General features: G+C 47.2%; 1 protein-coding gene across 1 annotated transcript in view; it reads left to right on the top strand.

Moving 5' to 3' along the window:
- The window catches only part of LOC126919746 (lateral signaling target protein 2 homolog), a 44,306-nt gene extending 35,792 nt beyond the window's left edge, over nt 1-8,514 (top strand). Inside the window, exon 2 of the mRNA XM_050729321.1 lies at nt 6,628-8,514. Within this exon, the coding sequence (XP_050585278.1) occupies nt 6,628-6,995 (368 nt within the window). The 3' untranslated portion in view covers nt 6,996-8,514. The remainder of the gene's footprint in view (nt 1-6,627) is intronic.
- The last annotated feature ends 5,692 nt before the right edge of the window (nt 8,515-14,206 follow it).

The following is a 14,206-nucleotide window of genomic DNA, read 5'->3' as shown; positions in this document are numbered from 1 at the left end:
AAATGACCGTCGACCGACGGAAGACACATCCAAATTGCTCCACGGTGTCGCTGTCCCGCCTCTTTTTACGTGTCCCCTTTACGTATATCCTTCGTGGCGTCCTCTCGAGTCACGAGCGAACGACCTATTAGCAAAATATTCGGGGAAGCGGCGACGCGTGCCACCGGCGAGCTTTTCTAACGAGTATTTTGATACCGGCGATGCCTCGGATGTTAGCCCGTCACCGGACAGCCTCTGTCTTATTTATAGGACACTCGCGAAACGTTTCCTTCGCAGCCCATGGTACACGGGATCGGGGTTGGGCGTCGAATAGCCGACGGGGGTGGTGGCCGCCTTTCACCTTTCGATCGCGTTGTTTGAATCGATCTTGCGATGACGCAACTTTGATGTTAATACTTGGTGATATCGAAGGTAGAATCGAAAGGTATTGGTGTTTCAGGATTTCAAATTTGGTATACCTATGTTCAGACTCGAAGTTGTACTTTTCTTCCACGCGATATATATGCCGTACAAACGTAAACACGCAACAGGAATAAAAGGTTGAATGGTCTTATCTAGAGAACGGTCGGCGATGCCGTGACAGGGATCCAGCGGATAAATCGGTTAATGATCGATTAAGATACCTTCGAATTTTCCACTTATCACGATACAATAAATTTATGAGATCGTGGAAGTAGCCTCGTTCGATGGAGCAACGCATCGGTTATTATCGGATCCGTAGGCTGTTTCCCTTCCTCTTTTTATACCCTGTTCCTCTTGTCTCGCGATTCATGCCGCTAACCGGTCGGCTAGTTTTTCGTCTCGCTCCAAAAATCACGTCGATGGGCTTGCAGGCAGGTCGTTCTTCCAGCATACCTGTCTGCCACTCGATAATTCCGCATTATACACGCTTCTACTTTCTTTGTGATCGCTCTTAACCGCCCAGCTCGTATATACGTTAGTATCTCGAATAACTACACGTCGAACGGTTCACGAAGCTCCCTTCGTTCGATATTCTCTTCTTTTTCTAGTTAACGAACGCGGTAGAAACGCGTTACAGGCATTCGAGCAAGAGCGGATTCTCAGCCAACGATCGAGATTACGACGTTTCAAAATCAATATAGATTACTATGTATTTTACAAAGAGTGGAGAAACAAATTCTCTTTCGCTGTAAGTATTGGCCAAAGAGAGAGAGAGAGAGAGAGAGAGAGAGAGAGAGAGAGAGAGAGAGAGAGAGAGAGAGAGAGAGAGGGAGAGAGACACACACACACACACACACAGATAGAGGAAAAACGCGGTTAGTATTAATGTTCTTTCGCGTATAGCCGAAAAACGTAATAATTTTTACGCGGCCGAATATCGCAAGGATCTTTCGTCGAATGCTGAACAGAAGGAAACGCAACAACGCTCGTTCGTTCGAGTACAAGGAGCGAGAAAGCGTTTCACGCGTATCGTCCCACACGGAACGGTAATACACGCTCGTTACTCGACGTTGGTCGCGCGTTGTTTCTTCGTTCTTACGAAACTCTTCTCTCGCGGAAATCAAAGGCTACTTTCCCAAACATGCTCCGGTCTTCCTTCGAAATTCGTTCGTTCGGATTACCCTTCGGATTACCCGTCAGATTACTTTCAACAACGAAACATACCGATCGAAAAGCGGCATTCGGAGAAATTATTAGTAGGATGAGTGAGCGGATCGATCGAATTTTCCTAAGCGAGGGAACGGTGTTCACGGTTTGACCGTATCAAAAGTCAGTTAACGAGAAACCGTTAGCGAATAATTTATTGGATCGGTGGCCGATCGTTTGAAAATCGTCTCTTAGCTTCGATGCCTATTCTACTCGAGCGGTTCCTGTTGGAGCGGAACCAAAATGGCCGCCGAACGCTTTCGTCCCTGTTAGCCAGCCGCGTTTTCACGAGGCCACGTTCGTTCGGATATATGTACCGATCGCAAGATATCCTTCGGTGATTGCATCAGGGTTCACTGCTGACATTTATTATCCAACTTTTTATGCGTGCCGTTCGTTAAGGCAGGCTGGTTTCTACACCGTAATTAACGCGCGATTTATAATTTCGTTTCTCAGTCCGCTAATTTCATTAACCCACGCACCGTTCTGCCGTAATAAAACTTCCTTACGATTCGAAACCTATTCTATGATAATTCTATCTTTACGATAGTAACGTAGTTTTTCCCGACTTTGCTCGATTTTCCTTCATCTTCGTGAAATTCAAATTCTCGCGCGTACCACGAGAAAATAAAAAAACGCGGCAACGGTTGTCGGTCTTCGGCTCGTCACGCGTCACCGTCGTTTCATTTCGCGGTCGTTCAGCGGCCCATAAAAAGTCACGAAATTTACGGCAGCACGCGCGAATCGACCTCTGACACAGGCCACTGACAGTATCGATCGTACATCCCATTGCCGGTGGAACGCGGCGTACGAAGCGGTTAAGCACACGAGACGCCTGAACATGTGACAAAAAACGTCAGTAGTTGAAAAAAAAAAGAAAAAAAGGGAAAAAATAAACGGATCCAAAGGTGAAATTCCAACTGCTGCCTGTACAGGTAGGCTATCTCCATCGCTTGTGCTCTATCGGCACGGTATCAACGGCGAACGGACACGCCAATTGGCGTGCGGAAACTCGGCTGCCACCGCGGCATCGAGTGCCAACGCGATGACTTCCGCTTGAAGGGCCGTCGTACGTCTGGGGATTAACGCGTTAAAATAAAATTTACGTTGATAGCTTATTAATGGCGGACAGGACGCGAGACGAATGACGCCGCTGCTTTTAATATATTCGCGGTTGTAATCGACGGAGAGATACCGACCAAGGAGGAAACTTGGAAGTTAATGACGCACGACCGCTTTGCAACTTTGAATCGACGCCCGTAACGTCTACGGTCCTCGCGTCTTTCGAATAGTTTCCTCGTTTTTCCTTTCTTCCCTTCTCCCCTTGCCTCTTTTATGAAAGATCGTCGACGATCCATCGCCCCTTTCGCTCGTTTCGCTCGTTTCGGAGAAACAAGGGAGAATGGACAGGGATAACAGGTCTCGTAATGAAGCGCGATTTCGGCAGAGTCACCGTGTTAATCGAACGACCGTTGCTGGCCACCTGTGGTCCACCTAGCTAGAGAGTGCGGCAGGTGGTCCGATCGTCTTCTCCTTTTTCTGTGATCGACGGTATCGGAAGCGACGAGGGTCGCCCGACGCCTCGTCGATCCTTTTCTTATCAGCCAACGCCGCTTCTCTTGCTCCTTTTCGTATATTCCTGATAGCGATGAAATGAAATTATAAATTACGGCATTCCACGAAATGAATTGAAATTCTCAGAATTTTAACTCGCGCTATCGAATTAGAATCGACAGATTAAGAAACAAAGCGTAATTGGTAAAAATACAAATGTATAGAATACGCGCAATGCAGATCATCGCTGACAACGACCGAAAGAGTCGAGTACGAGTCCGCGCAAGATTCTGTCTTTGGCTCTCCGTAAAGAGGGATGATGCAGAAGCGAGAGGAGAGTGCTGACGAAATACAAAGTACCACGTAATGACAAAGAAAGGTGAGAAAATATACGGGACGGGGAGAGGAGGGGAATCATGGAGCAGCAGCAGCAACAGCAACAGCAACAGCAACAACAATAACGGCAAGATACAGAGAAAGAGAAGCATTGCGAAAGGACGAAGCGGCGAATTCGTGAACATCAAACGAATTAAATCTCCGCGGCGAGTCAACCGCAGAAACTAATATCTCTGCGAGCTCTCTCGTTTCTTCCGTTCTCCGTCGCTTCTCCGTCGCTTCTCCGTCGCTTCTCTTTCCTCGACCATCGCCTGCCATCGTTGTATTTCTGGATTCTGCTTCGAGAGATTCGAGCACCGCGCAACAGACAAAGCGTAGGACGACGGGACGATAAAATTATCGTGTACTTTTCTCGCTCGAAACGCGGCGTATCCGAAAAGAAAAACCGTGCTCGCGTACGTCACGTTCGGATGGCAGATACCGAGAAAGGGGAAAACGAAGCGAGGGTAGAATAGAAAAAAAGATTGCTTCTAAATGGAAAACGACGACGACAACGACAACGACAAGAAGCAACTCGTAAACCGAGGCAAAACGTTAATGTTTACGATGGATGCGGAGCATTTTTGCGGCAGCTTCTCCTTAAACAGCCGTCAGATGATAAAGTAGCGGCGAGACGATGTAATTTTCGAGGTAAACGAGCTGGTACGAGCGTAATTAGCACTGCCACTTGTAGCAAGCCAGCGCGTTAGACGCTTACAATTAGACAATTCCTTGGATTGTAAGGGAAGAGTTCTCTGAGCAATAAAAAAGAAGGAAAAAAAGAGGGCGCAAGAAACGGACTCGATCACCGGAGGCATTAAAACGGTGAATCTGCATGCTTTACGGCGATGTAATAACACTTTCGGTGAACGCTAAACGCTCTGCTATCCTACTGGTAATTAAGTAGTTTCCGGGTGTGGTTTAGAAAAGTAGTCGAACGTGTCCACCGTGCCGGAGGAAAAACAAGCGCGGATAAAACCGAGAAAAGCGGATAGAAAAGCGCGTCTTCTTGCGCGCTTGGGAGGGGGGGAGGGGAGGGCAACCGTTACGAAAGCAGTTTCCGTCGGTAATAGACATCGTAATAGATATTATCTTGGTCGATAGGTGCCGATAACTTGGCGTGGATACGTGGCGGCGAAAGTCCACAGAGATGCTCGACCGAATCGCGAACGCGCGGCGATCGAGAGCCGTGAGAGCCAACGCCATTAACCCGATAATTTACAATTAAAGGATCGAAATCGTGCTCTTAAGCGGAATATACCCTCCGCTTCCTTGTCAACGTTCATTCGTTCGAATTACACGTTTCACGATACGTATTTTTCGTTTCGAGACGCGATTTATTCGCACACCAATTTTCCAATTACTTTGGATTAAACGGATTAGAGATAGTTCTATTAAAATCCCCACCTCAAAAACAAAGTATTGAGTTTTCGGTACAGAGTTTTCTCTGCTTAGGAAAATTTGTTCGATCGGGTAAGAAACCGATGCACGAGAGTTAAGGGGTGAAGATATCGCGCGTTTAAAACAACGGCGAAAGAATGACGGAAGGTTGCATCCTTGAGGCGAACGCTTACGAAGCAAGGCCGATCGCTGATCGGCGAGGTAGTTTTCAAGCTGGACTGTACAGTCGGGTTGCGCAGGTGTGACCGATGGCGGCGTTCTTTGATCCTGTAGAGACTCCGCGGCTACCTTGTCCACGACTCATCGGCCGACTCTCTTTTTCGTCGCTCGGTTCGATTATTTCCTAATGGCTAACGCCATCGCGAAAACGGCCGTCGCTAATCTCGCCACCGTTTCCCGCCGCGTTCGGCTTCCTGTGTACCCTCCTTGAGGGATCGCCGAAATGGATGGAAAAAATTGCGAGCGTGTCGCTAAAAACGAGCGCGCGATGAACTGTTCAAACGACTTTATCGTTTAGGAAAGTACAGCTCGATTCAAAGTGGACGGCATGTGGACGTTGACCGTCGGCGGTATCGCGAGCCTTACAAACGGCGTTTGCCCGACGATAAAGTCAGCCGTGGATGAATTCTCGATTTTCCGTTTCTAACTCGACGCCAATTTCGAAACGGATAGATACGAAAGAAAGGGTACGGCAGAAATATTAATACCGAATCTCTGTTATTCTGAAAGCGACTCTATAACTCGAACGCTCGAACAATTATCGTATTAACCGCGCATTTCGGTTCGTATCGTCCGCGTCCGTCAAATTGGGATCGTTTCGTCGAGGGTACCATGGCCGAAAGCAACGAAAATTCCAACATCCGGTGGACGAGAAGCTCCGCTGGAATCCCGTCCTCTGAACACCGTGACGAATAGGTAATACGATTTTTATGGAGAGATCCCTACCACCACACGAAAATGCATCTGATTTGTGGCCGTGGAAGCTGAGTGGAGCAACACCGTGTGGGAGAAGGGACCCTGTTCTAGGTGCCGGGCATTCAAACACGCCCGACCATGTCCGATTCGTTTTGCATTTCTCCTCTAGCCGTCTCGTTCGGAGATTAAGAAATTTCGATATTAGAAAGACGACTAGAAAGAATCGGCCCTCGAATTTCAGGACGTATTTATTTATGGTGGGGCGCTTTGTATACCGGGATGCTCCGTTTCCAGCACTCCGAATTCGTACATCTTAAAACGCGAAATTTCAGACCTCTCGAAGCGTTGGAAACGATTGCTTTACGTGTACGTGTCGTACAGTCTTTTGTAAGAGACTCGTTCGATATTTTCTATTAGGCGAAAGAATTTTTTGATCGTAGTCGACGCGATGACTACCCACATCTGTTGCTAACGATATGGAATAGAAATCATTAACGTCCTCGATTCGATGGGATTCGCCGACAAGAAGTCACGCATGCCTCGAATCGATTGGTTCTACCTTATTTCTCCGCGCACACGTTTCCGCAATCACGTTTCTTTACCTTGAGCCGCTGGACGAGAAACGTGGGAACGATCACGTGACACGTAATCACAACTCGTTGGTACTTGAAACTCTTATCAACGGGAATCGATTCTATTAACGCGATGAACGCGTCGAACCCGTTGCAACGAACACGTCTCGTCTAACCATCTGTCGAACCGTATTTGTTGCAGAGCAAGCGAACCACCTAAACCTGTTCAACAACCGGCAGCAGCCGAAGAAGAAGCGCAAGAGTCGAACGGCGTTCACCAATCAGCAGATCTTCGAGTTGGAGAAACGATTCCTGTACCAGAAGTACTTGAGCCCGGCCGACAGAGACGAGATCGCCACGCAGTTGGGTTTGAGCAACGCTCAGGTAATCACGTGGTTCCAGAACAGACGAGCGAAGTTGAAGAGGGACATGGAGGAACTGAAGAAGGACGTGCAGACGGTGAACCCGCTGCTGGTCGCGCAACATCACAAGACATTCTTGGAGAACGTCCAGGATCTTGGGATCTTGAAGAAACGACCTCTGCCGAGCAGTATGGACGAGAAGTCGTAGGGGACGAGACGCCTCGATGCTCGTCGTTGAGGAAAAACCGCGATTTCTTGCAACCAGAGGCTCGCGAAGGCAGCCGTCTGCCGAGAGTAATCAAGGAAGATAATCGATCGATCGTTGAAAACGTTCCCTGTGTTTCCCTACGCGAAGCTCCAGTCGGATCTTCTTTTCTACGTGCTGCACCGACTCGATACGGTTACGAGTAGGACTTTCGCAGTTTAGTACCTACTTGATACGAGAGAGCACGAGGAAGATACGGGGCCGATCGAGATTGTCGTATAGATCGACCGTGATCGTGGCGACAGCGTGTCTTTCGGGTGTATCGTAATCGATGCGTAAGGACGGAAGGACAAGGCATAGTACAAAGAAAGCGTCTTCTTCGGCAATGTATCGCGGAGAACGGACGAAGACGAAGCCGTTTTGGCGAGATCGTATAGGGTTGGAGGAAATGGGATTTATTCGCGGAGATAAGGTCGTCCGCGACGTTTCTTCGTCGAGAAGATGTACAAAGACTGAATAGAGTCTGCAAAAGTCTGCAACGGTCTAATAAGACGGATAATAGGCGTTGTTGGTGATCCGGTCTAAAACGATCGTGTCGACGTGTCAAGATGGGGATACCGAATGGACGATCCTTTCGGAGGTAGCGACGTATCGATCGCTGTATAATGTTTTGTAAATTAAAGACTGCCAAATATTCACAGGTAAGCCCCGTCGAGAACCCGTCGATGAAACCGGACGATGTTTTTCATGTTACAGTCGCGATCAGACCATCCTATTTTATCGGCTGTTTCACGTGGATTCTTATCGCAAAGCTTTAGAAGGGAAGCGCGTGAGCAAAGTGTAATCCACGTTATATGAAAGAGAGAAAAGTACGCGTATCCTGTACGAAACGTCGAACGAATGTCACGTTTCCTTTAGCGAATATCTAGGACGAACTGCTGCGGCCGTTCTGCGGACACCTGTACCATATTGTATTTATTTGCGGAAAAGCGAAAGATGATAATCGTGGTGAATTAAAAAAAAAAGCCAAAAGTAATCCGGAGGAAGCATCGGCGATTTACGTAAGTTATTAAGTAATTATTATAGCGTATAAATTATAAAAGAGAGCCGTCGTTCAGTCGTGAAGTGCTCGTCGTTGTACATAAGCTATATATATTATATATACATCGTTCATCCCTCTCCCCCCGCCCTACCCCTCCGATAATATTACGCATAAACGAGATAGATTTGTCGAGCATGATTAGAATAAACGGAAAGGGAGACAACAGGACAAACAAATATAAATAAATAGATAAATAAATAAATGGAAAGAGATTTATAAACGATAGATGGGATACTGCAATATACCTGGTCAACAGTTTAATTAGTGAGCTTTATGATCGCGTAAGATGTAAATCCGTATCGCGCTTGATGGTCTGCGAGGTGATAGACGCGTGAAAGGGAAGCAGAGAGTGCGTGTGTGTGAACGGAATCTTAGTAGCGTGTATAGTGAGTCGAAATAAACGAAGACATTTAAAACGAAGGCGAGGAATAATTGTGCCCTGTTCCTGGTCCCATCGCCCTCCCTTAAACCGATCCGATTCGCTCTCCGAATGCGATAGAAAACGACAGAAGGGTAAGTCCTCCGAGGCGAAACAGACCATCAGATGGACGATTTATTTCAACTCATTGTCCGCAAAACGAGACAATATGCAAAGCGACTACCAAGAAAGACGGTGGACGAAACGATCGAACAACTTTAGAAATCGTCTAGTTGGATCACGTTAGGCACAATCGCGAGTTACCGCTACGAGTTAATACGGAGTACACCGTAGAAAGTTTCGCAGAGACATTCGACGCTTTGAAAGGGCTACGCGAGGATGAGAATTATTGTCCGGAAATAGCGCGATACACGCGGCCCTTCCGAGAATCTTTTTGATGTTATTCACAGGGTTTACTCGAAGCAGTAATTTATTAAGAGGAAAGTAAGTCATTTCGCGATCCGAATTCGTTCGCGGAAAGTCTGGTACTCGTCATAACCGAGCCAAACTCCGTTTACACGGAAACTTGTAAAATTCCAAACCGAGTTATATGCATTAGATTATAATTTCAAACCTAAAGGCAATATCGCAACTTCGGAAAACAAACTTTTTCCACGAGATTCGTTTAAGTATGAAAAGTTTGAGTATGAAAGTTAAGTATGAAGTTACGTTCAAAGTTTATCTATGAAAAGTCACGTATCTCGTTTTCTCGTCAAAGATTCTGAAAATATTCATGAAACGCGGATGGATCGTGAAAACTGTCACGTTATCGAACACGATGCGTGAGAAGGTCGACAGCCGTGAACAAACGATCGAGTTTTTAATACACAGTCTGGTTTTAATGGCGATTCGCATGTCGCGCCGTTAGCTTCTGCCTCGTAAATAGAAGAGCTAATCAGACATTGGCAACAGCTCTCTCTCTCTCTCTCTCTTTCTCTCTCTCTCTCTTTCCTCCCCTCTTTACCTCGGCCGTCTCTTCCCCGTCTCTGCCCAAACAAGAGAGATATACGACAAGATACCCGAAGCGCGTATTACCGACCTACTTCCTGTTAGCGGAATATCTGATGCTAAACGGAACCATTTTATATCGAGTCTCGTTAATGAGCCCGTCATTAGCCTGTCGTCATTATCTCGATATAAAACACGCGTCGTTACCGCCGTCGTTGATCGATTAATCGAGGCTGAATCTAGGATGTCTATTAGAGGTGTGATTACTTGCGATGAGCATATACACGCTGATTACACGTTTCGCTTGGCTCGCCTCGTGTGCAACGACGATACCGCTTCGAGACGTTCTCCCCGCAATATAGACTTTCGCGATGCGGTTACGTAAAACGCGGCAAAAACTAGGAAAGCGAGAAGAATCGGCGAAAGAAGGAAAGGGCAAGGGAGAAGGAAAAGGCGAAGAAATCTGATTGCTACTTTTCCAAGTATGCACGTATGCGCTTTGTATCTGCTTGAAATAGGAGATTTGTTTAGCGTTTGGAAAAGCTCGCGTCATTTTAAATTCACCGCTGTCTAACTCGATCGTTGATAAGCGTCAATTATTTATCGACGTAGACGTTCGACGGGTCGATAAAAGACGACGATGGACGCGTAATCAAGTATCGTATTGGTTCGAACGAAACAAGAGTGGCGATTCGATATAAAACGAATCGCGCGCTGGTTCGAACGAAACGTGGCGTTGTCGGTTCGTAGCCGTCGCTGGTATCGACGAGTCCACGTATGAAGCAGTAAGCAAGGTAGCCCACACCGCCCTGTAATTCAAGCGCCGCAACATCCAAATAAAGAATTCATAATGGCGATGATGACCACCGCCAATTTTCTCGATATAGCCGATACACCAATAACTCAACCGATATCCAACCGGTACATCAACGTAATTTCGCTTATTGTCCGCGGGTCCGGCCGAAACGAGAATGACATCGTTGGAAAATAAAACGATGTTGAGCCGACATTATCGAGCCGGATACGCGCGTTATCGAACGGAGGACGATAAGAAGAGCAAACAATCCTTCGCAGATAATTAATCGTGTCACGCGACCACCCCCGTTTATTCGCACCGTTGTGAAATTACCTTGCTTGTCCTTTCTCCTTGTCCGATTTATTCACGCTTCTAGCTGCGAGAACCGCGATGCAAATTGGTCCTTGAAAAAAGGCTTCGTCTTTCGTAGGCTTTTTGGTAAATTGGCGATCTGCGATTCAACGCGGAGATACGTTACGGCTTGTCCGGCTATTCGTTTAATCTCTCAAGGACACGGGAACGGGTCTAACCAACTCAGAGATTCGACGTTCTTATATTCATTTTCTTCGAATGGCTAATATAAATGTTCCAATTACTATACCGCGACCGGTGGTATCGTAACCCGAAAATGGAGACAGACGGACACAAACGGAGTCCAAATAACTCGGAAATCGGTGATCGGTACTTTGCTGAAAGCGATTGGCGCTTTGCATAATCCTCGAAGCAAAGGGAATTCCTGTGGCACGGCCAGGGCAGAAGATCATTTCTCTGGCATTGACACGCCCACGTAATTCGGACTCATTTACTCGTTGACTCGCTTAACCTGCAGCCAGTCATGCGTCAGTCAGTCGTGGCCCCGCGCGCGGCAGATCCATAATTTCGACGTGATCCGCTTCAGCACGCGAGGAACGAGTTTCCCTCGGTCCACGATGTAATTAGACAGCGTGAATCTAGGCTGGACCCATCAACGGGCCTCGTTAATACGATATCCGCCGGATGGTCGCTCGTTGCGCGCCCAAATCTTTCCTTCCTCCTTCGGCCGCTTTCTTCTTCCACACTCTTCTTCTTCTTCATTTTCTTCTTCTTCTTCTTCCTCTTCTTCCCTCCTGCCCTCCCCCATCCTTCGTTGTCGTTTTCTCGGCCCTTCTTTTTTCCAGCCGTTTTTTAGATTCCCCGTAGACCGACTGCTCTGTGCTCGTGAAGGAACCCTCTCTACCTGCCGGGGTCTTTGATCTTCCTCCTCGCCAACGAGTTTCATTTACACGGAAGGTGGACTTTTTTTCGGGGCGAAACTAGCCACGCTAACGAGAACTCGCGAACTACGATTCGGTGGCCCTTTTTCGATCTACGCCTCCGTGATGGACGTCGACGAGACTAACTGGCATACTAACGAAATCTTTGCGCTTCCAACGAGATAAGAACGCAGAATTGGCACGAAGGACCAACGTCAACGAAAACCCGTGGCAACCTCTATGAACGATCCCTTGACGCACACGGAAATTGGATTCTAGTAAATTCTCTACCCGCTGAAAGGGTAAGAGTCCAAATCTGTCGGAGTTTAACGAAGCAAGACTGGCCATGAATGCTAACAAAGTCTTTGTGATTCGAACAAGATAAAAAAACTACAAGAGCTACCGTGTTCATATCTTTACGTACGCGCATCACGGAAACTAGCTTTTAATTAAATCTCTGTTCACCGAACTGTGCAAGAGTCTATCTCGTCTGATCTATCGCCTAGCTAGATCCACGAGAGCTGAACGCTTTAAAAAACACGAAACTATCTTTGTATTCGGTAGTCGGACGATCGAGTGACAACTTTTTTCCTCTCCTGCGTAATACTACGGAATCGGGATCGAAGAAGGCGAAAGAAGATCCAAGCGCGGACACGAAGCTTGGTATAGACGTAACAGAAACGTTGGTTCGTCGTCGCGACGTCGTCGTCGTTGTCGTCGTCGTTGTCTTCGTCGGTGGCGGCGACGGCGGCGGCGGCGCGAACGGGACAGCTGATGAGCCGGTGTCCCCGAAGGCGATCGGCCGAGACCAATCAACGTCCGTCCGTTCGTCCTCGCCCTAATGACACCTGCAGGCTAAAAAGCCATGATATTCAACAGTCCGGACGCTAACAAACTCTTGGTATCGTGCGATTCGCACGAAAATCAACGCACGACCGATTCACCGCGATCGCGTAACATCTCGTGTTTCGACAAAAATCGCGTAATTCGCTCTAGTATTATCGTTCTTGGAAGATGCTTAGAGCAAAGACATTTCTGAGAAAACTGCACGATCGTCGTGTAAAGTATCTGACGAGGATGTTCGAAGGCATAAGAAGATCGTGTTGAAACCTTGAAGGTTCAAAGAATTGTACGATTAAAAGATGACTCTAGGTTTTCTTTTTTTTTTTTTTTTTTTTTTTTTTAATAAAAGAGATAGGAAGTTGTCGGAAAGATTCGATGAATTTTTCTAGATCAAAAGCCAGACGTTTTTCGCGTAATAGCGAAGAGACAACAAGATAAATAAACACGGCAGATTACGTAACTCCTTCCGCGTTACGCGGCGAATAAGGAAGCAGGTGGAAGCTGCAGGACGTCGAAGCGACGTAAATGATAGCACGGTATCGGTCGCGCGCCGTTAACGGGTCCAACGATTTAATCGGTTGGCCAGTTTGGCCGGGTCAATCGTTTGGCCATGTTCGCTCGATTAATCATCGTTTGACAGTTAAATGAACGGTTGGCGGGAATTAGTCTCGATATTCGTACGGGGCTCTATTATAGGAGGTGGACGGTGTTGTCCGCCTTGGAGATCGGCGTGCGCGCCAGTGTCGAAACGGGTCGCGTTTGTTTTCTAAGTCGCGAGTCGCCGCCGGTTAGTCATGTACCGTGCAATTTTCCGTGTATGTGTCATTAATATCCTCTGTGCTCGTGAGCCGGTCGCTAGCAAATTAAACCATTTAATAAACGCGTTGGACACCGGTTCGGTCGGCTTCGATAGCCCATGAACGCTAACTAGATCTGTCCGACGCGTTTATCGTTCGCCACGGTCGCCGTTAGTCGAACGATCCCGTGCGTATCGATGTTAGAAAACGTGTACCGGCCGATACTCGAAATCGTCGACAGTGTACGGTCGGAATAATAACAGGGAAAGCCGGTAGACTGGAATAATAAATGATAAAGTTGCCTAGCGGAAGTCTGACGTCGATTTCATTCGCCTGACAGCCTGTAAACGTCAAAATCAGACCCGTCAATCATCCGTTCTGATTACCCGTTCGATCATTCCCGGTAAACAGTCTGTCCGACGGAACGAGTCCTCGATGACCGCTAATTACGACGACCGTAGTATATCGGTATCGGCGTTAGACGCACCACATGTCCATAAAATATACTCCGATCGAACAATCTATTTTCCCATTGTCCTCGATGTGGAGCGTACGATATAACGTATGGAAGAACGAACGAGGCGAATCAACGGCTACTTTTCCCTTCTGAGCTCCTAACCTATCGAACGGAAACGCATTAACTCATAAACGAACGAACGAATGGATTTTACTCGTTTCACTGCATAAACGCTCGAAGCGATACAACTTTGCGTTTCAAATGCTGTTAACCGACACCTCGTGCTGGTATTCGACGAATGGAACGATCGTTAACACGTTTTATACTGCGCCGTTTTCGCTCGACTTTTCCATACGGATCGCATGTCCCGTCGATGGTTGGTGTAAAACGGCGATCTTAAAATTAAACAATTTGTTTCGTGGTCGAAACGAAAAATGACGCGTTACGTACGAAAGCAGTTCACCTGTCTCGAGACCGAGGGTATATTCGCGTGTCGATTCGGACGAAATCAATTTGCAATACGAAGAGCAAAGATTTAATTTTTCACTCGTTGCTTATTTATACATAACGCGTTTATCGTTCAACGTTAGAGCTCCATCGTCGACTTCTCGTAGAAATTTG

This window comes from Bombus affinis, chromosome 8 (assembly GCF_024516045.1).
Source record: "Bombus affinis isolate iyBomAffi1 chromosome 8, iyBomAffi1.2, whole genome shotgun sequence".
Lineage (NCBI taxonomy): Eukaryota > Metazoa > Arthropoda > Insecta > Hymenoptera > Apidae > Bombus > Bombus affinis.
This window is presented reverse-complemented; position numbering and strand designations above follow the sequence as displayed.